General features: G+C 41.4%; 1 protein-coding gene across 5 annotated transcripts; it reads left to right on the top strand.

The window, feature by feature from the left end:
• LOC101826240 (tripartite motif-containing protein 30A) lies at positions 1-25856 on the top strand. Of its 5 annotated transcripts, XM_040741088.1 has the most exons (9): positions 1-176; positions 6670-7145; positions 16515-16610; positions 17195-17425; positions 18782-18821; positions 22584-22606; positions 24116-24216; positions 24492-24518; positions 24770-24945. In XM_040741088.1, exons 2-9 carry the CDS (start codon positions 6726-6728, stop codon positions 24798-24800), a joined length of 969 nt encoding a protein of 322 aa, XP_040597022.1. In that variant the 5' UTR covers positions 1-176; positions 6670-6725; the 3' UTR covers positions 24801-24945. The 5 variants fall into 5 exon arrangements, with proteins under 5 accessions (XP_040597022.1, XP_040597019.1, XP_040597020.1 ...); XM_040741085.1 differs by lacking the exon at positions 18782-18821 and having other exon boundaries at positions 24770-25856; XM_040741086.1 differs by lacking the exon at positions 18782-18821 and having other exon boundaries at positions 1-315; positions 24770-25856.
• Positions 25857-26161: the final 305 nt, after the last annotated feature.

Here is a 26161-nt window from a genome sequence, read left to right as displayed (position 1 = left end):
AAAGTCTTGACTTTCATTTCTCTCCTGGCTCTCCTGAGGACCCTTCAGCCCTCATTCGCCGCCCGACGTTCTCACCTCTCCACAGGTTCAGGATCTCTTGGTTGATGTCTGAGGGTGTGAGAACAAGTTTAGAGGGCAGAGTTTGGGAGAATTCTGAAAATACTGTCTTTGTTCTGGTGAGTTAAAATCGAAACTGAGAAGGGGAGGAGAAACAGGGATTGCTGACTTCCTGCTGAGTGCTCTAGGATTGCGGAACCAAATGGAGGTGAGGCCTTGAGGAAAGACAGACAGGCTTCAAGGTCCAGAGACGTCCAGGTATTTCTGTAGATGGAGAACACTCTCTTCTTTCCTAATGTTTTATTTTGGACTTACCAAGAATTTCCTTTTTCCAAGACGACACTGCTCTTTGTGTCACCTTGTTCCCTTTCCCCCACTGACAGAGTAAAGTCAGAGTGGTGCTTGAAAACAAGAGTTTAACGTCTCTATTTGTAATGGTGTAATGATTCTATGGGTTCATTCCCTTTGCTTCTGTCTCTGTGATTAGATGTCCCACTCTTCCTGAAGCCTCTTATACATTTACTTGTACTATAAGTCACAAGTCTGTAGGGAATTGCTAATGTTACTTAAATGTCATTACATTTGCCTGCCTTTCCCTTGGTCCATGTGTGCCACACCGAAATGAAATTCAGCCCAGATTAGTAATTCCAACTACAAAGATAGCTGATGCAGTAAGATCTGAAGTCCAAGACCTACTGAGGGACCTAATAAGAGCATGTCCAAAGAAAAGAAAAAAGAAAATACTCAAATGGTGTTGCTTATTGGGGTACAGTTAGTGTGGTGGTGACACTTTCGAGTTTGCACTAGGTCCAGGATTCTATCCCAAGAAAAGAGACAGGGAAAGAGGTGACAGGGGAAAAAAGAGAGGGTATGTGTGCGAACACCAGGAGAGCACACTCTCTAGAAGTCACAGCACTTCTGTTTCATTGGGACATAATACCCTTATTCAGCCCAAGCTAACCTCATGTAACTGGGCTATGTCAACATCCAGGTCTTTTGGTTACCAGCCCCTCAGACCTCTCAGAGTTCAGAGAGAAAACTTAAAGCAAGCGTGGGACTTAGAAAAAAAATCTAAGGGCAAAATGAATTCTCCACTATATTCTTTTTCAAACCAGTTTCTTTATTGTTCTGTGAGCCTCCAAAGTTTCCAGTTATACATATGGACACTATCAGCAGTTCTCTGGCTATAGCAATGTTACAGGACCTACATTTTTCAGGGTCATAAGGACAGATTAAGAATCAAACAATCCTGAATGTGACCCATATGAGGGACTCCTCACCTGACTAAAGGTCCTGCTAAATAGAGGATAATTGCAGGGAGCTGGCTTCTAAGTCTATCTCAGGTAACGGAGCAGAGATTGCACTGTGGGAACCAAGGTTATTGACTGCATGACCAAATTTCTCACCGGAGGCCCCACAGAGTGGGGGGAAGTGACTCAATAAGCAAAAGAACAACTCAGGCTTTTAAGTGTTGACAGTCCTTGCAGGGCAAATAGTAATGAAGCATGTCCCAGTATACCACATACTAAAACAGTATAGAAAAGTCATCTATCTGACCATCCACAGATATATGTGCCCATAAGATTTAGATGCAACCATGAGATCACATATACACATGAGATTACATACAGCATTGCAGGTATTTGGGGGACACCAAGCTGCTTTAGCAAAAGTGAATGACTTTCAGAGTAGATGGTCTTGAAGATCTTGTCTAGACAGGATTAACCTCTGACAGATAGTTATTACTCTGGTGGGTTGACATGTGAACACTAGTTGTCACATGCTATAACTTTCATGACTCTTGACATGTCACCCTCTCCAGACCCTGGATTACAGGTGGACATTGCATCCCAGAACTTTCTACCTTTCAAGGATAGCAAAGCTTCTGAGGGATTTTAATGGTGTGATGACTGAAAAATGTCTGCTGGTAAGATCTTGAGAGCCATGAAAGGAAGGACAGGGCTCAGGGAATCCCAACTTCATCCAAGGCAATGTAGATACCAGAGGACACAGGCCAGGCCTCCTGTGTCCAGGTTGACATTCAGGACTGTCCTGAGCCCATCCTCTTTCCCTTTGCTCTCTCCTCCTCTTGGTCAGTGTGGACACCTTTCTTCTGAATTTAGGCATTGACCTCTTTTACTACGATCTGTTATGAGATACTGCAATGCTCACATTAGAGTTGTCCAGTTTTTAAATTTGCAAGCATGTAGGGAGTACACATAAAATTGTTCCAGATAATACTACTTAGTAAATGAGCCCTAGGACAAATTCTTTGCCAAGCCTATTGGGAAAAAGTTCCATTTTTCTTATGACATCAATACCTTGAAGTTTCATCAATCTTAAACAGTTTCACCTGCATCTTGATATGCCATGGCTGGTTGATACATATGGGAGCCCTGCCCATTTCTGAAGAGAACTGGAGGAGGAGTTGGTGGGGGTGTGGAGAGGTTGGAGGTAAGACTGGGAAGAGAGAAGGGAGGGGAAATGGTAGTCAGGATGTAAAAACAAAACAAAAATACATAAAGGAATTAATACAAAAAAAGAGAAAGTTCAAATCCATCAGGAAAAGACCACAAACTCTACTAAGTCATAATTAAATGAATTTATTAATTACTGCTGGTAGGTCAACTACATCCTTAAAGAGAAGTCAAAGGCTTTTCATATAGAAGAGGCTGGAGGAAGGGTTTTTTTTAGGTAGGCAACACATTTGTCTCCTTTGTGTGGAATGTGTAGCTGAGTAAGAAACTGCTTGTACTCACCTCAACTGTGAGGAGCGATCTCACTTCCTGTTATACAGCAGTAAGTAGGTCACAAGAGCCAGAGGAAGGAGTTAATTATCTCATAGGACTTTTACAATTTGGGAGAGGGTAGTGAGGAGTGAGAATTTCTAGGAGCTTCTCTTTTAGGAATTTAGAATATGGGTCTAACACAAATTGGAGCTTTCCTTAGCTATCACATACTCCAATCACAAAAATCAAACAAACAACTCCCCCCCCAAAACAAGCTGTCTGCAGCCTTATTGTTTGAAATGAACAAACCTAGTTAGTGTTCCTTGTCTTTTTAAAAAAGGATTAAATCTTCTGGAATGGGGGAGCATTTGAAGGTTGTTATATCAACCTAGTGAAATGGAAACTGTAAGTATTGGATCCCTGGTTATTGGGTATCCTCCACCACCGATGGAATAAGCCAGTTAAGCCGAATTAACAATTCAGGTTTAATAAATAGGGCAAAACAACACCCTGGTGATTCTCAGAAAGGCAGGAGGGAAAATATGTGGGGCGGGCAGGTCTTAAATAGCCTATAGGCATGGTCTTGAGCAGCCCTGAGAGAGGGGTTGACTCTTGTTGGGCTTTCTAAGGAGCAGAATATGGAGACAGCAGCTCCAGGGGAGGGGCCACCAAAGGCAGGGTTTGTAATGGGAGGAGTGAGATCTGAGCATGGAATGGAGCCCTGAGCTAGAGATACCAACAGAAACTATTTAAGATATATTAAAGCAATCCTAATATTAAAGCAACCCTAATGAGATCTTCTATTAATGGGGAATATGGAGTCCCAACTCCCAATCTCATGTCACCAAACAAAACTTCCAGTGGTGGGACTTGGTTGTATTCATTGAATTCTTGATCAAGGTGGGTCACATGAAAATATCCCCAAAACCCAGACTGTTGATAAGACAAAGGGTTGCCCTCTAGAAACTGACAGTAGAATCTCATTGCCTAGGACAACAGCCACAGAATTCATTGAACATGAAGGAGTTGAGATGGTGCCTAGAAGGAGCCTTCACTCCTACATTCTAGTCTCTTTGGTGTAGGAAGGTTCTCTGCAGGCTACCAAAAGAAAAGGAAATACCAACCAACTCATAAAGCCTTTACCTACAGTCTGTCCTACCTACAAACTCTGCTATGGCAATGGTGGCACAGAACTTGTGGCAGTAGCCAACCAACATGTGATTTGACTTAAGGCCCACTCTATGGGAAGAAACCCATACCTAACACTGCAAGGGTAACTAAGAATCAGAGACTAGGTATCCCAGAGACCTAGGGTAAAAACCAAACACTATTGATCTTAAAAGAAAAAAAGAAAAACACAAAACAAGCAAATACTGTTTCATTTTGTTTTCAGTTGTGTATTTGTGAGTCTGCCTGTGTGTATACACTTTTGAAAGGATGGCTGGGGTGGTCACGGCTGGTGGATTCCCTGAAGCTGGAGTTACAGTTAGTTGTGATCTGCTTCATGTGGGTGCCGGGAGCTGAACCAGCATCGTTTACAAAACAGTAAGCATTGTTAACCACTGAGCCATTTCTGCAGCCCTAGAGCATATGGCTTTTTATTGATTCATTTATTTATTTTGTTTTAGTGTTATTTTATGTGTATTGGTACCTTACCTGTATATATGTCTGTGGACCACTTAAATGCCTGCTGCCCACAGATGGCAGAAGAGGGTGTCTGATAACTCCTTGGAATTGGAGTTACAAATAGTCATGACTCATCTTGTGGGTGTTGAGAACAGAACAGAGGTCCTCTGGAAGAGCAACCAGTGCTCTAATGCCATGAACCGTCTATCTATCCCCAGTATAGACATTTTAACAATATGCAAATCCATGATTATAGGCATCTTTATATATATTGTATCATCTTCGATTTCTTTCAGTACTTTTATAATTTTTGGGTGCAGGAATTTCATTTTGCAGTAATTACTTTCCCTAGTCATTCATTCATTCATTCTTGGTTTTGATGGTTTTATAAATATAATAAATCTTTGTCTTTGTTTTATTAAATTTATTGACTCATTTATTTTCATTTTATGTCTGTGGGTATTTGCCTGTATGTATATCTCTGTTGCATATGGATTCAGTGCCCTCAGAGGCAACTAGAGAGTGTGAGGTCTTCTGGAACTTGAGTTACAGGTGCCATTGAGCAGTCATCTGAGCTCTGGGGATGGAGCCCAGGCTCTCTGTGATAACAGGTAATCTCAACCACTGAGACATCCCTCCAGCCCTTTCACTGTGTTACATATGTGACACCGTTTTGCTATAGAGTCTTGAATTCGCTGTTCTCTGGCATCAGCCTTCCAAGAAACCATGCTTAGAGACCAGCACCAACAGGCCCAGCTTCTTAGTTTCCTTTCAGGTCCCTCACTATTTGTGACTTTTCTGTACTATTGCATGTGAATCTTTACTGAGCTCACTGCCTTTTCTTTCATCTGGAAAACAAATATGACCTGGTGGTGGTGGTGGTACAAGCCTGTAATCCAAACACTCAAGAAACAGAGAGAGGTGGAACTCCTGGAGTTCAAGGCCAGCCTAGTCTACACAAAGAAAACCTATCTTGAAAAACCAAAAAAAAAATCTAATATGCACACCGTTTATTATTTTTCCAGTCTTCTGGTGTTGCTGGTACTGTGCCTGTCCCTGCTTTGTTTCCTAGAAACAAGAACAGTAAGCACCATTGTTTTATGACAGAAAAGGCTTTCCATTGCCCTAAATTTGTTATGAGAGTAGCAGTGGGCTATTCATGTATGGCTTTAAAATAACGACATGTATGTGTATACCTAAGCATTCATAGAATTTTTATTCCTGAAACAAGGTGTGTATTGTCAAATAGTTTGATGCAAATAATGGGCAGAATCTTATCTTCCATTTGCTTATAAGGTGTAGGTTATCCATTGGTTTTGCCTGCTGAACTAATATTGCCTGTTATTGGGGGAAATTAGTTTAATTCATATGATTAGTACACTTTTTGATGTGGTTTTGAACTCATTATCTCATTGGCATTCATACATGGAGTCTCCCATCATGGTCTTTGTCAAATTTCTAGATCAAGATAAATTTTCAACATTTATAGACACAGATTGCTAAGAACTAGCAGTGGGTGGAGGTATAATTCCACACACCCAAGGTTCTGGATGTCAATTCTGTTCTGGCTGTCATCTCTTTTTCCTTTGATGAACTTATGGAGTAGAGCAGGCACCTCCAAAAGACTCTAAAGGGATGGTTTTAATTCCCTTTCAGTGTATTAAGACGAATGAACCTTGTAAGTGACCATCTCTACATATCTACTGCAGGGCTTAACTTAATCATGTGTACAAATACATATATTGTCATTTATTAAATGGCAATAAGAGAAATCATTGCCTATGTGTCTCAGGAGATGGAACTCCAGGGCAGCACCAGCTCTTTCATGTCAGAAACTTGTAAGGAGAGGATGAGACACAGTCACACTGACTGATGCTGATAAAGGAGGAAGTATGGTAGTGGAGACATGACTAGGTTGATGCTTTTAACACTGAAGATGTGATGTTGCCCTGGGACAGAAAGGGAAGGAGAGAAAGTAGGTTACGCGAGGCTGTTGGAAGGAAACACTTCCTTTCTGCTCTCCAGTAAAAGGAAATAGGAATACTGTATCTGAAATTTGTCATTTGGGATTAAATATAGTAGAGGACTTGAAAGTATGACAAAACACTTCCTTTGCCATATCGCTGAACTTCTTTCCATATTTCTCTCCTTTGTTCTTTTCCCTTATCATTGAGGTCATTCATTCATCTCTGCACAGTGTCCATGACCATTTTCCCTTTCTTACTTGTGCTCAATTGTCCTCATTCCAATCACATAGGTACCTGAGCAAAAGCATCAGGAGTCAGACCAGTCAGAAACAGGATCACAGCAACAATGGCCTCATCAGTCCTGGTGATGATCAAGGAGGAGGTGACCTGTCCCATCTGCCTGGAGCTCCTGAAGGAACCTGTGAGTGCAGATTGTGACCACAGCTTCTGCCGAGCCTGCATCACACTGAACTATGAGTACAGCAAAGTCAAAGAAGGGGAGGGCATCTGCCCTGTGTGCCAAGTTACTTACCTGTTTGAGAATCTGAAACCTAATCGACCCATGGCCAACATAGTGGAGAGGCTAACAGGGTTCAAGTCCAGCCCAGAGGAGGAGCAGAAGGTCAATGTCTGTGCACGACATGGAGAAAAACTCCAGCTCTTCTGTGAGAATGACATGGTGGCCATCTGCTGGCTTTGTGAGAGATCTCAGGATCACCGTGGTCACCAAACAGCTCTCATTGAAGAGGTGGCCCATGAGTACAAGGTAGGAAGTGGGAGGGTGTGGGACACAGAGCATGAAACAGTAACAGATAGGAAATCTCTACTTGGTGTGACAGGTCAATTAACCTGGACATCATAGACTTAAGGGTTGATATATCATTCCATCCTTCCTTACATTTACAATCCTAAAAATACATGATGATTTATTCCTCTTAATCCTATGAGAATCTATCTGAACTACAAATACTAGGACTGAAAAAATGTCATGGACATAAGTTTTGTGTATGGCAACAGATATGGATCTATCTGCAATTTTCTTCACGTCAGCATCATGTTATGCCAGCACCAGTTGTTGAAGATGCTTTCTTTTTTCATTTTATAATTTTATCTTCTTCATCAAAAATCAGGTGTTCATAGGTTGTGGATTAATATCAGGGTCTTCAATTCGTGGATTAATATCAGGGTCTTCAATTCAATCCCTTTGGTCCACCTGTCTGTTTTTGTGCCAATACCAAGCTGCTTTCATTACTATAGCTCTATAGTAGATCTTGAAGTCAGGGATGCTGATGACCCCAGATGATCTTTTATTGTACAGTGTTGTTTTGGCTATCCTGGTTTTTTTTATTTTCCTATATAAAGTTCAGTATTGTTCTTTCAAAGTCTGTGAAGAATTGTGCTGGGATTTTGATGGGTATTGCAAAACTGAAGTCCAAATGGGTCAAAGGCCTCAACATAAATTCAGCCACACTGAACCACTTATAAGAGAAAGTTGGAAGTAGCCTTGAATGCATTGGCACTGAGATTGACAATTAATAAATGGGACCTCTTGAAACTGAGAAGCTTCTGTAAGGCAAGAGACACAGTCAAAAAGACAAAACAGAGGCCCACAGGATGGGAAAAGATCTCCAGTAACTCCATATCTGACAGAGGGCTGATTTGCAAAATATATAAAAACTCAAGAAACTAGTCGCCAAAACACCAAATAATCCAATTAAAAAATGAGCTTTAGACAGAAGTTTCTGTTCTGCTTTGTCCCACAGCCATTTAGCCCCAAATAAATACATAGAGACTTCCATTAATTGTTAAACTGGCTAATGGCTTAATTTCCTTACTGACTAGCTCTCTCTTAATTATTAACCCATTTCTATTAAACTATGTATTGCCATGTGGCTTACCTGTAATCTGGCATGTTACTCATTTGGCAGCATGGCGTCTCTCCCTGGTGGTTTCTTTCTCTTTCCTTTCCCCATAATTCTCATCTCCTAGTCCTGCCTATACCTCTTGCCTAGCTACTGGCCAATCAGTGTTTTAGTCATCAGCGAATAAGAGAAGCATATATACAGAAGGATATCCCCCATCATCTCCTCTTTTCTGTCTAAATAAAAAGGTTTTAACTTTAACATAGCAAAATTATATATAACAAGACAGTTATTAAGTAAAAACTATACTTAACAATATTTAGTCCATTAACATTTGGCAAAATCTATTTATTTTTAATTTAATGGTTTAAATGGAGTTGATTCATTCATATTCATTCATATTCATATTCATTCATATTCCAGCTCTTCCATAAGCATCAATCCATATATATTTGTTTGTTTGTTTTTTATTAATTCTTAGATTATTTAACTTTTTACCCATGTTACTCCCAGTTCCCTCTCCCTCCCTTCCTCCCCTGCCCCCCAATCCTCCCAACCCCCCACCCCATCCCCCCTCTGCTTCTCAGGGAGGGTAAGGTCTTCCATGGGGGTATTTTCAAAGTCTGTCACATCATCCCAGACAGGGCCCAGGCCCTTTCCATGTGTCCAGGCTGAGAGAGCACCACTTCATGTAGAATGGGTTCCCAAAGTCCATCCATATGCCAGGGATAAATACTGATCCACTATCCGAGGTTCCACAGATTGTCGAGGCCTCTTCTCTGGCACTCAGCCTGGGAGGGTGTGGGGGGCAGAGTGGGGGTGCGGGGTGGTAGTGATCTGGATCAGTCCCATGCTAGCCTCTCAGTCACCAGTCTGGGGTCCATGTGTTCACCCTTGTTCAGGTCAGCTGCCTCTGTGGGCTTCACCAGCCCGGTATTGATTCCTTTGCTCATCACTCCTCTTTGCAACTAGGTTCCAGGAGTTCAGCTTGGTGTCCAGCTGTGGGTGTCTGCCTCTGCTTCCATTAGACACTGGATGAGGGCTCTAGGATGGCATATAAGGTAGTCATCATTCTCATTATCATGAGAGGGCATTTAAGGTAGCCTTAATGCTAGTTGGTTCATTCTTGTAGATCTGTGAAGATCTCACTAGTGCCAGATCTCTCCTTGAACTCACAATGGCTCCCTCTATTATGGTATCTCTCATCCTGTTTTCCTCCATTCTTAACCTGATTCAACCCTCCTGCTCCCCCATGTCCTCCTGTGCCCCCTTCTTCTCCCCCTCTTTTTCTCCCATCTCCCTCTCTCTTCCACTCCCCTCACGCTCCCAATCCCCTCAGGAGATCTCATTGCATTCCCCTTTTCTGGGTTACCATGCATCTCTCTCTTTGTCTGTTTCCCAGACTCTCTGACAGTGGGATTGTAGGCTGGCAATCCCCTGCTCCATGTCTAAAATCCATATATGAGTGAATACATACCATGTTTGTCTTTTTGTGACTGAGTTACCTCACTTAGGATGGTTTCCTCTAGTGCCTTCCATTTGTATGCAAATTTCAAGATTCCATTGTTTTTTCTGCTGAGTAGTACTCCACTGTGTAAATGTACCACATTTTCTCTATCCACTCTTCAGATGAGGGGCATCTAGGTTGCTTCCAGGTTCTGGCTATTCCAAATAATGCTTCTATGAGCATAGTTGAGCAGATGTCCTTATTGTATGAATGTACATCTTTTGGGTATATGCCTAAGAGTGGAATTGCTTGATCTTGTGGTAGACTGATTTCAGTTTTCCTGAGGAATCTCTATACTTATCTCCAAAGTGGCTGTGCCAGTTTGCACTTCCACCAACTGTGGAAGAGTGTTCCCCTTTATCCACATCCTCTCCAGAATAAACTGTTGTTAGTGTTTTTGATTTTAGCCATTCTGATGGGAGAGAGATGGTATCTCAGAGTTGTTTAGATTTGCATATCCCTGATGGCTAAGGATGTTGAGCACTTTCTCAAGTGTCTCTCAGCCATTTTAGACTCCTCTATTGAGAATTCTCTATTTAGTTCTGTACCCCACTTTTTAATTGGATTATTTGGTGTTTTGGAAACTAGCTTCTTGAATTCTTTGTAAATTTTGGAGATCAGCCCTCTGTCAGATGTGGGGTTGGTGAATATCTTTTCCCATTGTGTGGGATGTCTTTTTGTCTTGTTGACTGTGTCTTTTGCTTCTCCGTTTCAGGAGGTCCCATTTATTAATTGTAGATCTCAATGTCTGTGCTACTGGTATTATGTTCAGAAAGCGGTGTCTTGTAGTAATTTGTTCAAGGGTACTTCCCACTTTCTCTTCTAAGAAGTTCAGTGTGGCTGGATTTATGTTGAGGTCTTTGATTAATTTGGACTTAAGTTTTATGCATGGTGATAGATATAGATCTATCTGCAGTCTTTTATATGCTGGCATCCAGTTATGCCAGCACCATTTGTTGAAGATGCTTTTCCATTGTATAGCTTTAGCTTCTTTGTCAAAGATCAGGTATTCAAAGGTGTGTGGGTTAATATCAGGGTCTTCAATTAGATTTCATTGGTCTACTACCTGGCTATTTTTGTGCCAATACCAAGCTGTTTTCAGGACTATAGTTCTGTAGTAGTGCTTGAAGTCAGGCATGGTGATGCCTCTGGAAGTTCCTTTATTATACAGGGTTGTTTTGGCTATCCTGGGTCTTTGGTTTTCCCATATAAAGTTGAGAATTGTCCTTTTAAAGTTTGTGAAGAATGTGCTGTGATTTTGATAGGGGTTACATTGAATCTGAGCTTGCTTTTGGCAAGATTGCCATTTTTACTATGTTGATCCTACCTATCCAAGAGCATTAGAGACCTTTCCATTTTCTAGTATCTTCTTTAATTTCTTTCTTTAAAGACTCAAAGTTTTTGTCATTCAGGTCTTTCACCTGTTTGGTTAGAGTTACTCCAAGATATTTTATGTTGTTTGTGGCTACTGAAAAAGGTTTCTTTCTCGGCCCCTTTATTGTCTATATATAGTAGAGCTCCTGATTTTTTTGAGTTAATTTTGTATCCTGCCACCTTCCTTTATGGTTTTCTATTTCTTTAGGGATTATAGATCTATTTAGATTGTCTATCTTTTCTTGATTTAATTTTGGTAAGTGATATCTATCCAAAAAATCATTCATTTCCTTTGAATTTCCAATTTTGTGGAGTACAGGTTTTCTTTTTTTTTAAATATTTTATTTATTTGTTTTGTGTGTAGTCTTCTGCCTGCATGCCAGCAGAGGGCACCAGATCTCACTCAAGGTGGTTGTGAGCCACCATGTGGTTGCCTGGATTTGAACTCAAGACCTCTGGAAGAACAGTCAGTGCTCATAACCACTGAGCCATCTCCAGCAGGGTACAGGTTTTCCAAGTATGACCTGATGATTCTCTGGATTTCCCCAGCATCTATTGTTATGTCCCCCTTTTCATTTCTGATTTTGTTAATTAGCATGTTCTCTCTGTCTTTTGGTTGGGTTGGATAAAGGTTTATCTAGCTTGTTGATTTTTCTCAAAGAACCAACTCTTTGTTTCATTGATTCTTTGTATTGTTTTCTTTGTTTCTACATTATTGATTTCAGCTCTCAATATGATTATTTCCTGGCATCTACTCCTCCTGGGTGAGTTTACTTCTTTTTGTTCTAGAGCTTTCAGGTGTTCTGTTAATTCTCTAGTGTGGCTATTCTCCAGTTTCTTCATGTGGGCACTTAGTGCTATGAACTTTCCTCTTAGAACTGCTTTCAGAGTGTCCCATAGGTTTGGATATGTAGTTCCTTCATTTCCATTGAATTCTAGTAAGTCATTGATTTCCTTTTTTGTTTTGTTTTTGATTTTTGACAGGGTTTCTCTGTATTGTTTTGGAGGCTGTCTTGGAACTCTCTCTGTAGACCAGGCTGGCCTCGAACTCACAGAGATCCACATGCCTCTGCCTCCCGAGTGCTTGGATTAAAGGCGTGGACCACCAATGCCCGGCTTGATTTCTTTCTTTATTTCTTCCTTTACTCAGGAGTGATGCAATTGAGCATTGCTCAATTTCCATGAATTTGTGGGGCTTCTACAATTTGTGTTGATGTTGAATTCTAATTTTAAGCCATGGTGGTCCCATAAGATACAGGGGTTATTCCCATTTTTTTGTATGTGTTGAAGTTTGCTTTATTGCCAAGTATGTGGTCGATTTTAGAGAAGGTTCAATGTGATGCTGAGAAGAAAGTATATTCTTTTGTGTTTGGGTGGAATGTTCTATAGATGTCTGTTAAACCCAGTTGGGTCACACACAATATTACCACCAAAAATGAATCTAAAACAAAAAAGAATCAACAATCAATGGTCATTAATACCTCTCAATATCAATGGTCTTAACTCACCTGTAAAAAGACACAGGCTAACACAATGGATAGGAAGACAGAATCCATCCTTCTGCCGCATACAAGAAACACACCTCAATTTCAAAGACAGAATTTACCTCGGAGTTAAGGGTTGGGAAAAGATTTTCCAATCACATGGACATAAGAAGCAAGCGGGTATTGCTATCCTAATATCTAACAGAATAGACTTCAAACTAAAATTAATCAAAAGAGATGAAGAAGGACATTTCATATTCATCACAGAAAAATCCATCAGGATGAAGTCTCAATTCTGGACATCTATGCCACAAATACAAAGGCACCCACATTGGTAAAGGAAACATTACCAAAACTCAAATCACACATTAAACCCCACACAGTTATAGTGGGAGACTTCAACACTCCACTCTCACCACTGGATAGGTCTTGTTTCATCAAACCACAGAAGCCTGGAAGGAATCCTCAGCTTTTCATTTTCTGTAGAAACACAAACAATAACTCCTTTCTAAAGTAACATATCCTTATACTCAAATTTTGAAGTCAAGGCATTTTCAAAAGATATAAGTTGAATTAATTCAGCAGCATTTATAATCAAGTGTACTTTAGTCATTGTTCCTTAGCAATCAAAAAACTGAAAAACACAATAGCGTACAGTATCCAGACTTTCTGTGTATTTTCCATCTTTACGTGGCTTATTTATTTATCTATTATTATTATTCTATTTCTTTTACTTTTATTTATTTTTCTCTGAGACAGGGTTTCTCTTTGGAAATCCGCCTGCCTCTGCCTCTGCAGCAAATCCTACCGGCATGCGCCACCACAGCCGGCTTCTGTATTTATTTACCACTATGCCGTTTCTTTTTCTCTCTCAATCTTAACGTATATTTTAAAACACACTGTAAACATTTAGAGATTTTTCTTCATCCAAGTCTGACTTTACTGCAAATCTTTATGTTTTTCTGGCCACGTGTCTTATCTGTTAAAACCGTGGCGGTTTAAACTGCAGTTTTTCCAAGATGGTAGGCGTAAGCGTGATTCCAGCCCACCGTCACAGTCTATACTGAGATCCAGCAAAAGCTGCCGGCCTAGAGATGTGGTCACTGCCACTTCCGGCTGTATGTACACATCTCAGCCTAGATGCATGGGGGAGGATCTAGGCCCTGCCCCAAATGATGTGACAGACTTCGATGATCCCCCATGGGATACCTCACCCTCTGAGGAGTGAGAAGTGGATGGGGGTTGGTATGGAGAATGGGAGGACAGGAGAGAGAGAGAACCTGATTGGAATGTAAAAGAAGAATGCCATTAATTTAAATAAAAATTAATAAAAAACAACAAAAATGTCATGGAATTGTCCTTGTGAGTTTAAGTCCATGACTAAGAAAAGCCAAGAGCAGTTTATCCCATATTTATCTTCTTTCAATGCTCATGTGAGATTCATTTATAGTACCTAAAATCCAGTCTAGTGACCATCAATACTGGGGTTAGTAAATGAATGACATACAGCAGCAATAGAATGTGCATACGACAACTGAAACATATAGAAAGAGGGGAAAGAATTCTATAATGAGATACACAGAGGCAAGGTCTGTGTTGGGTCTTTATTTTCTGTTGTTTGTTTTTGAGTCCCCATATAAATCCACAGAGACTGTTGCAGCATGCACAGGGCCTGCAAGGGTCTACACCAGATGGGATCCTGGAGCTGGAAGAGGTGGGCACATGCCCCCATCCCTAACCCACATACGATATCCATTTGATAGCTTCTTGTAAATGAAAAACATTAATTTTCTCCAAGGTAGTCTCAATGGGGAGATAAACCATAGATGACTGACCACACAAAATGTAGTGAACCCACATTTGGAGTTTTTTTTTCTCATAATGTTAAGTATGGGCTGTAGTGATATGTAAAGTAGAGCCTTTATGTCTGGTTTTGAGTGAGATGTTTCAGCAAAACTTTTGCTATATTTGCATCAATCAGTTGAGGCTGAGAAACAGATACCTGCTTTGAAACAGAAGACATAAAGGGCGTGGATCTGCATGGGATGGGAGGTAGAGAGGAACTGGGAGGAGTAGAGTCAGGGGGACCTGTAGTCACATTGTATTGTGTGAAAAATCTGTTTTCAGTGAAGGAAAAAGAAACCTAACTACAGAAAAAAGGAAAAGAAACGACAAAGAAAGTACATGTGGCTAGTGTACTGGTGCATGGCTCAGTCCCAGAACTCTGACAACTGAAGAGTTTGAAGGTATATAGGTCTACACAGGAATTCCAGACCAGCCAGGCTACATGGAGAGATTCATTATCAAAAAAAGTGCCTGTGTATATTGTGGGGGCATATGATATATGTTGCGAGGTATATTATGTATGTATATATTTATATGAAAGATCAAAAAGCTAACTTAATTACCCTAGTTCTCTGATGCCAGAATCAAAGTAAGAGGTTTGTACTTGGTAGGATGATTGACTAAGAGAGATTTCCGTGTCTCTGTAGGGGGCTGTGTATGTATAAATATAAGAATTGATTGAGGCCGTGCACCATTCCAGGAGAGACACAGAGGAAGCTGCCTCTGAGCTGGAAAAGACATAGTAGAAGCCTCCACATGTGGCTTCTACACAGAATCTCTTAGAAGAGAAAGTGGGAAGTAGCCTTGGATACATTGGCACAGGAGACCACTTCCTAAATATAACACCAGTAGCACAGACACTGAGAGCAGCAATTGATAAATGGGACCTTCTGAAACTGAGAAGCTTCTGTAAAGCAAAGGACACAGTAAATAAGACAAAACAGTAAAGAAGCCTGAAGAATGGGAATAGATCTTTACCAACCCTATAACTGATAGATGTCTGATCTCCAAAATATACTAAGAACTCAAGAAACTCAATATCAAGAAGCCAAATAATCCAATAAAAAATGGGGAAAGATCTAAACAGAAAACTCTCAACAGAGGAATCTCAAATGGGAGGAAGACACTTAAGAAAAAGCTCAACATCCTTAGTCATCAGGGAACTGTAAATCAAAAGGACTCTGAGATACCATCTTACACTTGTCAGAATGACCAAGATCAAAAACACTAATGAAAGGGTATTCTGGAGAGGGTAGAGAAAGGGGAACACTCCTCCATTGCTGGTGGGAGTGCTAACTTGGAAATCAGTATGTCAGTTTCTAAGGAAAATGGGAATTAGTCTATCTCAAGACCCAGCAATTTCACTCTTAAGCATACACCCAAAGGATTCACACTCACACCACAAGGACACTTGCTCAACTATGTTCATATAGCAGCATTATTCATAATAGCCAGAACCTGGAAACAATCTAAATGCTCCTCAACTGAACAACAGATAAGGAAAATATGGTACATTTGCATAACAGATGGAGTACTACTCAGTGGTTAAAAAAAAAGGACATCTTGAAATTTGTAGGCAGATGCATAGACTCAGAAAAAGCCATCCTTAGTGAGGTAACCCAGACCCTGAAAGACAAATATAATATGTACTTACTCATAAGTGGATACTATACATAAAACAAAAAGACAACAGCCTACAGGTCAAAATACCAGAGAACCTATGTAACAAAGAGGACCCTAGGATCTGCCTAGGAAGGTGAAAAAGACAAAACCTACTGAGTAAATTAGGAGCATGGGGGATAGGATATAAGATGGAAGGGGAGAGGGGAGGAGGGAAGGGGAGTGAAGAAAATGTGTAGCTCAATAAAAAGTAAAAATAAAAAGATTGAACTACAAACTGAAGATTTACATACATTTTGTGCATAAATCCTGGCACAAGTTTTTAAAAAGAACAATCTTATCTTAGGCTTGCTGTCTTTCCACAAGGGTTTCTTGACCTTTGATTAGGGGCAGCAGTACTACCAAGCACCCAGCTTGATTCTGATGTAATTCCTTTCCCACAGGAGAAGCTCCAGGTTGCTATGGAGATGCAGATGGCAAATAACAAAAGATGTGATGAATGGGAAGTTGACCTGCAAAAGGAGAGAACTTTCTGGGAGGCAAGTGAGGACCCTTCCTGAGGGAGTCAGCCTGATGCTCCCTGACTCTTCATTCCTTGGTAGTTGATGAGGCCAAGGGGCCTGATTAGTCCTCTCTACCTGTTCCCTTGGAGCTGGGGCTGCACAGTGCATGCACAACTGAGCCTGGCTACGTTAGGAGCTGAAGCCATGGAGAGGCCTGGTGAGAATGGGCACTGAGTCCTGGGTCTCACTCCTGTGGTGTTTTCTGGAGCTGTGACTGTTGGGAAGATGCTTGGGAACATTCACTATTTTATTCTTGGGGTTAAATTACCTGAGGGCTTCAGAGGTAGAATGAGGCAGAAATAGAGTCTGGAGCAGCTGTGTGAAAACTGAGCCACACCCAGGCATCCCACTGTGACCCAGGTGGCCTTGGTAAAGGTGACCTAAGATCTTTGTTTTGGAATGTCATGAACAGACATTGAAAGGAGACACATGCTTCCCTAAGACTCCCTTCCCTCCCCAAGCTCAGTTCCCTGTGAGAAGTTCTCATCACCACAGTGGTTTTCTGTTCTCCAGTCCCTTCAGGACAGTCTGAATTTCTCTCCCCTTTTTTATCCCTCAAGAACCAAATACACAGTGAAGAAGAAAATGTTCGGATGGAGTTTAAAAGGCTGCGGGAATTCCTGGACTCCGAGGAGAAGAGTGAGCTGCAGAAGCTGATGCAGGAGAAGGAAGGCATCATGAACAGCCTGGGAGAGTCTCAAACTGAGCTGGAGAAGCAGAGGGAGGCAGTGAGAGACCTCATCTCAGATGTGGAGCATCAGTTGCAGTGCTCAACCTTTGAAATGCTGCAGGTAAGACCGCAGGAGGTCCCAGCATCAGAGAGTCAGGAGACCTGGAAGCCATTGCCCTCCCTCTGTGCTTCTGAGATCTTCCTGGTGAGGACAGTAGGGCTCTCTGTGCCCTCCCTGAACTCTTTCCTGAGCCAGTTTCAGAGGCTGTGGAATCATTGCATGCATGGTGGCAAGGGGAAATTGCATTTTTTTAGGTTATCAAGTACAGTAAAGATGCAGAACCTGGTAGAGAAGATGTGTTGCATCATGGGTAGTTTCTACCCTGCTGCAATGCTGAGCATGTGTGAAGCACATTTTGAACTGTCATCACTGTACCTGAATTTTAAATTAGTAGAAATTGTTCCTCCCCTGGGATGTTTGGAGACTTTCCCACAGTCTCCTATTGCAGTGATGTGGTCAGAGGGAGAAGAGTTACCTTCAGAGATCTCAGAAAGTTATCCCTGATTCTATCTTTGAATTGCTGAGATGAATTGTGTCTTCTTTATCCTCACAGGTGCAAAGTTTGTATTGTGTTTTATCTCTATGACATTTTTAAGTAATTTAAACAAAAGTCATATTCTGGTGATGAATATCTCTGTAGGAAATTTGTATCTTTAGTCTCAATTGTCAATCTTATAGACCTTGGTAGTTCTAGGAACATTTCATACTCCCTTTAATTAATTGCTTTCCATTGTGTGGATTTAATTATTATTGAGAACACTCATTTATTACCTATATTAGATGGAATTATAGGTATAGACTAAGTTAAGCTAGTTCCCATAGATACTAACTACAGCTACAATACTCTACCAGCCTGAGATTGTATTTCTTGACAAAAGAATCTGCTCACCTTTCTCTGCCTCTGTCCATAATGACACAAATTCTAATCTTTGCTTTGTGAGATCAGTTTTTGTACCTGACACACTTAAATAGCATTACTTAGTGTTGTCTTTTCCTGTGCCCAGCTGGTTTAGTATAACATGCGTTTTCTGAGTTCAGCCAAGTTGTCACAAATATCAATACTTCTTGCTTTGAATGGTTAATATTTTAACATATACGTGTAACTAAGAAAATAAAGGTCCCAGAGACTTATATTGGGATTCAAGCTCCAAGCTGGATCAGAAAGCAAAGCAGCCAAGGTAGTAGCTCTTACCTCTACCCAGCTGAAATGGCAATCCCGTCTCCACAAATCCTCAGAAAAGCTCTCAGATCCTGTCTCCTCCCCCTTATAGTCCTTTCTCTGCCCTGGCGTATCACTTCTGTCTCCACCTCTCTAGTGCTGGGATAAAAGCCACATGATTCCAAGTGCTGAGATCACCTTTGTATGAGCTGTTTCTTTTAGGACTGAATTGATTTCATGTGTCCTTGAACTAACAGAGATCTGTCGACCTCTTAATCCTGAGTCCTGGGATTAAAGGTATGTACTGCCTAACTCTGTGGCTGCTGGGATTAAAGGTGTGTATCACCACTGCCTGACCTCTATAGCTTGTGACTGACTTTACTTTCTGAATCCTCAGGCAAGCTTTAATAAATCATAAATAATATATCACCACAGTTGCCCCTTTTTGTCTAATACAAAAGAAGGCTACAACTAACAGAAGAAAAACTACGTACAATAAGTACAATAATAGAGGTAACAAATTCATTAACAATGTCTAGTTAATTTGCATTTGACAAATTCAGAGAAAATACTCCATTATCTATTCTATCTTGGCGAGTCCAAAGTCTTGTACCTAATTTAATTTTTATTCTAATTTGCATTATCAAATTATATTTTACTGTCTCTAAATACTTTACATTTTATATATCTTATCATATCTATAGCCTCCTTTTTTCTTTTCAGAGTAAATTCAATAATCTACCCTTTTTTTCCCTATCATATCTGTATCCTTTTTCTTTTCACAACAAAAATCTTGAATCCAATCCCCTTTGCTCAACTTTATTCCTGACTGTAACCAACAATACTTGGTAACCAATCTCCCTAAACAATGACAAATATCCATAACACAACGAGTGACCAAAAACTATCCACCCTACCTCTTGGGAATGTGGGCATCATGTTCTTTATATATATATTTTATTATTTTAATTTTAAATAGCTTGTTTTACATGTCAATTCCAGTTCCCTCTCCCTCCCCCTCCTCCTGCACCCCTCTCCATCCCCCCCATCATCCCACCCTATTGCCAATTCCTTCCACATAGGGGATATCTAGAGTCTGTCATTTCACTCAGGGTAGGGTCCAGGCACTCCCCTAAGAGTCCAGGCTGAGAGAGCATCCCTCTTTGTGTTATGGACACAAGATGTCTGTTAGTATTCGAGGGATAAACACCGATTCACTGCTCAGGACCCCATAGGTTGCCCAGGCCTCCTCACTGACTCTCACACTCAGGGGGGTCTGGATCAGTCCCATGCTGGCCTCCCAGCTGTCAGTCTGGGGTCCAAGAGCTCTCCCCTGTTCGGATCAGCTGTCTCGGGCATCATGTTCTTAAAGTCACTTCCTGCTGTCTGGAGATCATGGCTTCTTTAAGGGATCCTGAAAACAAAGACTTGAGTTAACTGTCAAGCTATATCATTTTTTGTCCAGTCTAAGCATAATGGGAGAGTGCAGAGTTTGTCTCAAGTCCTGGCTAGAGTATTCTGTGAGGCTAGATCATCTCAGCTAACCTCCCTGAGAACACTTTCGTAGTTTTAGGTCTCAAACTCAGAACAAATGGCTAGCTGAGGAAAGTTGGAAAAGGATATTCATTAATGTGGCAGCATTTGAAAAATGGACAAAGAGATAAAAAAATTAAAAACAAACCCTCTGTCCATCTTCAGTTTCCCTAAGTGAGATTAAAGTTTAAACAGAATCTAGGATGTGCATACATGAGGAGTCCAGGTCAAGGTGTGGTCCTGTCCTTAATTCTGTCATCATTATCTGGGTTACAGACTCCTTCTTAAGGTAGTAGTGCAAGAAATTAAAACTGTTTGAAATCTTTTAGGAGGCCAGCTCTCTCTCTGGCTAAAGCTGTTTTCCTTCTCCCAATATGAGATTCCTGGGGAAATGACCATTTTTGGGCATGATCATTGTTTCAAGGGTTTGTTAAATTGAGAGACAAACATGTCTCTTTAGATTAACTTCTTTTCCTACAAGGACAATTACAGGGAGAGAATAAAAAGAGAAAGAGGGATATGATTAACTGTTTTTATTGTTGTTCTTTTTTTTAATTTAAATAAGAAACAATCATATTTTACATATCAATCCCAGTTCCCGCTCTCTCCCATCCACCCATGCTCCTATGCTCCCCACTAAGCCCCCATCCCATCCCCCTTCTGCTCCCCAGGGAGGGTGAGGCCTTCTACAGGGGAATCATAAAAATCTGTCACATCATTTGGGGCAGGGCCTAGACCCTTCCTGGTGTATTTAGGCTGAGAGAGTATCCCTCAATGGGAGAATGGACTCCCAAAGAACATTTATGTACTAGAAGTAAATACTGGTTCCCCTGAAAGAGGCCCCATAGACTGCCCAGACCCCCAACTGACACCCGCATTCAGGGAACCTGGTTTGGCTTTATGCTGATTCCCTGGCTGTCAGACTGGGGCCCATGAACTCCCACTTGCTCAGGTCAGCTGTTTCTGTGGGTTTCACCAGAATGGTTGTGACCCCTTTGCTCATCACTCCTCCATCTCTACAACTGGAATCCAGGAGTTCAGCTCAGTGCTTAGTTGTGTCTCTCTGGATGAAGGCTCTAGTGTGGCATTTAAGATAGTCATCAATCTATTATAGGGGAAGAGCATTTAAGGTAGCCTCTCCACTGTTGCTTAGATTGTTAGTTGGGGTCATCCTTGTGAATTTCTGGACATTTCCTTAGTGCCCGATTTCTCTTTAAACCTGTAATGACTCCCTCTATTAAGGTATCTCTTTTCTTGCTCTCCTCTATTCATCCCCTAACTCAATCTTCCTGATCTCTCATGGTCTCCTTTCCCCTTCTCTTCTCTCTTCTTCTTTCTCCTCCCTCCCTCCCTCTCCCCTTCTCCCTCCTTCATGCTTCCAATTTGTTCAGGAACTCTTGCCACTTTCCCCTTCTCTGAGGGACTATGTATGTCTCTCTTAGGGTCCTGCTTGTTTCTTAGCTTCTTTTGAGGTGTGGGTTGTACGCTGGTAATCCTTTCCTCTGTGTATAAAATCTATATATGAGTGAGTACATACCATGTTTGTCTTTCTGTGACTGGGATACCTCACTCAGGATGGTTTCTTCTAGTTCCATCCATTGCCTGGGAATTTCAAGATTTCATTGTTTTTTTTTTTTTTTTTTTTTTTTGCTGAGTAGTATTCCACAGAAAAAAATGTACCACATTTTCTTTATCCTTTTTTGGTTGAGGGACATCTAGGTTGCTTCCAGGTTCTGGCTATTACAAATAATGCTGCTATGAAGTAGTCTCCAGGTGTGTGGAGGCGGGACTAGCCCTGGGATGTCGGCAGACTCTGGATACCTTGGCCTGCTGGTGCAAATCCAGCTGTGCACCATCCCCCAAGCCAGGAGACCACCAAGGAGGGCTAGTGGAAGGCGGACAGTTAGCTGGGGGTTTTTTTTTTTGTTTTTGGTTTTTACGAGACAGGGTTTCTCTGATTTGTTTTGGAGGCTGTTGGTCCAGCCCAGCCTCGAACTCACAGAGATCCGCCTGCCTCTGCCTCCTGAGTGCTGGGATTAAAGGCGTGCACCACCACCGCTCGGCCAGTTAGCTGGGTTTTAAGTATCAAATGAACTAAGATTCTGGTCCTTGTGGCATTTTCATTACTAATATATCAAATTGTGTCTAAATGACTAAAATAATATGGAAATCAGCTTCTCATAATGTTAGTTGCAAGTAAGGTAATGGATCACTAACATGTAGCCAGTGAAAAATAATTTGTTTATGTGTTTAGTTGTACACACAGCAAAAACCTATGGAAGTTTTCAAACTATTGTTTTTCATCGTTGGTCTCCAAAGCCTTAGAGCATGAGACAGAAATAGTCTATTAATTTACATGTAAGTCAGTAAGGGGCCATGTATCATATTTATATCATGTCTTGGAGAACTGGGGGTGGCTGGCTTCATTCTCTTTTGACTTTGTCTCTGTGGCCTGTGAGAGTATGACCAGGATGAGTAAGAACATGCAGAACATGCTATTAACTGTGTTTTCTTCCTCCTCCCTAGGGTGTGAATTCTGTCCTAACAAGGTATGTGTGGGCTGACAGGGAAGATTAGCCCTGTTGTGTGGCCAGAATGATTTAGTGTCCAACTTGAATAAAAGTGTCATGGGTTTGGGGGATTTAGACAAAGTGTTATTTTGAAGTTCCAGTAAGGAGGAGAAGGAGGAGGAGGAGGAGGAGGAGGAGGAGGAGGAGGAGGAGGAGGAGGAGGAGGAGGAGGAGGAGGCAGGCTCTGTATGTTTTGTAACTACTGAGAACAGATTGATTGATTCTTTTAGGGGACTGGGTAATGGGGAGTCCAGAGTTAGGCTCAGCAGTGAGACGAGGCAAATGGAACAGACTCCCCGTGGGTCCATCATTCTGTCCACGCTGTGTGCTTGTGTCTGGCTCTGTCTGCAGTTAACAAGACTTGATTCATAGCTTCATCCTAGGTAGGCCGTGTGTTCCTTGTCAGCAATGTTCACAGATTTGCACACTGGGAAAATTCCTGGGGATCTGTGTGTTTCTGGTGGGATGGAAGAGATCCAGAGTTCCTTTGTGGTTGTGCTTACCTTTTTCACAAACAGACTTGAGTCTGTGGGTCCAGCTGCTCCACATGAGTCACATACTTCAGAAGACTGGAAAGCTGTGACCTTGTATGTAAAGAGTCACACTCAGGATGTTGACATCAGCTTGTTCTGAACATATGGGACTCATGTCAGCTTTAGTTTGATGTTCCTATCTATGTTTCCAAAAAAGAACTTGAAGATTCAGAAGCTGGCCAAGAGTGTTCACACTGACAAAAGGTGTTTGAAGTTTTGGCTTTCTCCAGATGGTGTTCTTACACTACATAACTCTATTACCCAAGAACAGCTTCTGAATTGCCCACGTTACACTGTCCATGAAAATCCACCTTCTTTCTTTTTCTTTCTTTCTTTCTTTCTTTCTTTCTTTCTTTCTTTCTTTCTTTCTTTCTTTCTTTCTTTCTTTCTTTCTTCTTCCTCCCCCCTCTCTCTGTCTCTTTCTCCCTCTCTCCCTCCCTCTCCCCCTATCCCTCCCTCCCTTCCTCCCTCCCTCTCTCCCTCTCTCTCTGTCTATCTCTCTGTCTCTCTGTCTGTCTGTCTGTCTGTCTGTCTCTCTCTCTCTCTTTCTTTCTTGCCTTTGCTTGTATGGAACTGACTCTGCAGACTATTCATGCCGGTCGTGATCTCAGAGATCCAACTGCCCCTACCCCCTAAGTCTAGGGATTAAAATCTTTGACTTCATGCCTGCCCCAAAAAATTATTTTTTAGGTACTTTAGTTTGATTTGTTTAAAAATTTTCCAATTCATCATTAGCAAGTTTTTGACTATACAAGTGAGGAGTTCTACTCCTGAAGATTAAGGCTTTCCCAACATCACATAACCAATTAAGTGTCTATAGAGTTAGTAGTCTACCCTCTTTCCAGTCTCAGAATTCTCTGGAGAGCTCCAGGATGTCTATGATTAGAATGATAGGGAGTCAGCGGTGGTCAAGGTCACACTATCTGATATGTGGAGGTCTATCCTTTGTTCCTAGGAATCAGACCTTAATACTGAAACAGCCCAAAATGCTTCCAAGAAAACAGAGAAGGAACTTTCAAGCTTCAGATCTGAAAGACATGCTGGAAGTGTTTCATGGTGAGAGCAGCTGCATTCTGTGGGTAACTGGGGGATTCTAGCTGGGGCTGGGGCTACACTCTCTTGGAAGAGAGTGATGTTTCTGCATTTGGATAGCTGGGCTCTGAAGAACAGATAGTGTATCCCAGTGATGTCACCATATTTAATGGAAAAATCATTATTCATCCCTTCCCATATCACTATTTGCAACCTTTCCCCTCATCTGGAGAGGACATTGACTTTAATGTTTTGATTCCTTTGCTTCCATTTAATGCTGTGAATTTTCATCATTTCAGGGCTCATGTATGCCCGACGCTACTGGGGTAAGGAGAAATCATAGCACTATATGCCACTCTCTTCTTAATGCCTTTCAGAATTTGTTTCTCTACCAACCCTTATGTGATTCATGTTACTTCTGTCAATAAACACAGCATTCTGTCTCTTCTTGACTTTAAACATGGTTTCTCTAAGTTCCCTTTCACTCTCCCCTTAGGCTTCTGCTCTTTACATCACAAATAAGATTGTACCTTGCTTCTAATGTGACCCTTAACTTATATGTCTCATTTTTCTGCAGTTCACGTGACCCTGCCTCAAGTCTACAATAAAAATGTTGTCATTAACATGGATAAAAGACAAATACGACATAGAAAGTATAGAACTCATTTGCAATTTTTTGAGACCTATGATTTGGGTGTCCTTGGATATCCAGCTATCTACTCAGGGAAACATTACTGGGAAGTAGACGTGTCTGGAAGTGATGCCTGGCTGCTGGGATTAAATGATGGAAGATGTGCTCAATCCTACCTTCATGCAGTGAATGAAATGCATGGCTTTAAAGTCATATATAATTCTGTTGTTAAACATCATGTAAATTATCAGCCTAAACATGGCTACTGGGTTATAGGTATGGCGAATAGGTCTTTATATCATGGCTTTGAACAGTGTTCTTTCACCGAAAGTGTCAGTGACTTGGCCCTCTCCCTGATTCGTCCTCCCAGTCGTGTTGGAGTTTTCTTGGACAGAGAAGCTTGCACTCTCTCATTTTATAATGTTTCCAACCGTGGAGCTCTCATCTACAAAGTCTATGAACCTTCCTTCCCTGATGCACTTTATCCATATTTTAATCCTATGGCATGTTCAGAACCAATGACAATCTGTGGACCACCCCCCTAAACCCTCACCCATATCTGCACAGTGCCTCCTTGTCTTCTTTGTCTCATGTAACTGAGCTCTGTGGGATCATTTTAACTTTTTTTTGTAATCTTTGGTTCAGTGAACCATGGAGTTGTATTGCCTAGCTGCCTTGAAAAACATGTATTGTGAGTTTGTCAGGTTAGAGTCCATGGTTCCTGGGGCACAATGTACCTTCCAATTCCTGACAGACCAATGCATTCTCTCAGGCAGTGAAGTGTTGGGGCCACTTTAGGTTTCTCTGCTTGTTCCCTTAGTAGTCAAGGAACCAGGGAAGCTTGACAGGACAATTGGTATTAGATGTTAATTTTGTGTAGCCTGTATAGCTTGAAAACTTCATTATTTCCTGGTAACTGCAACTGTATTGATCCTGGAAATTATCATCATATTTTGTTTCTGATAAAAGTATAAAAAGCCTGATTGCTCTCAATAAAATTGTCACAGCTTCAGTCTTGCTGTGGCACCTCCAACCTGTGCCTGGCTTCATTCCTTGCAGCCAACCTTAGCCTGGTGGGTAAACACTGGCACTTACATTTGGTCTTTCTCTTTAGTAATATTCACTTCTCATACAAATCTTTTCCTTGATCCTGTTGCTTGTCTATTTATAGAGCAATAGTAATTCATCATTTCCCACATTCCAAAAGAAAATAATTCTTCCTCATTAGGTGCTACCTCTGCTACCCCCCACCGCCCATTTTGTGGTACCACAGAAGGAAGCCAGGGCCCTGTGCATGCTGAGGAGGTGCTCTGTCACTGAGTTACTTTGTCTCAACTC

Source organism: Mesocricetus auratus, unplaced genomic scaffold (genome assembly GCF_017639785.1).
Source record: "Mesocricetus auratus isolate SY011 unplaced genomic scaffold, BCM_Maur_2.0 scaffold_1961_pilon_subseq_17204277:17276671_obj, whole genome shotgun sequence".
NCBI classification, from domain to species: domain Eukaryota; kingdom Metazoa; phylum Chordata; class Mammalia; order Rodentia; family Cricetidae; genus Mesocricetus; species Mesocricetus auratus.
Note: the sequence above shows the minus strand (reverse complement) of the source record. Positions and strands in the feature narration are given on the sequence as shown.

Coding starts and splice junctions, on each gene's coding strand:
- LOC101826240 (XM_040741085.1), top strand. CDS start 6,726: ATGGCCTCATCAGTCCTGGTGATGATCAAGGAGGAGGTGACCTGTCCC. Junction 7,146..16,514: donor AGGTGGCCCATGAGTACAAG/GTAGGAAGTGGG, acceptor CCTTTCCCACAG/GAGAAGCTCCAGGTTGCTAT. Junction 24,217..24,491: donor CATGCTGGAAGTGTTTCATG/GTGAGAGCAGCT, acceptor TCATCATTTCAG/GGCTCATGTATGCCCGACGC.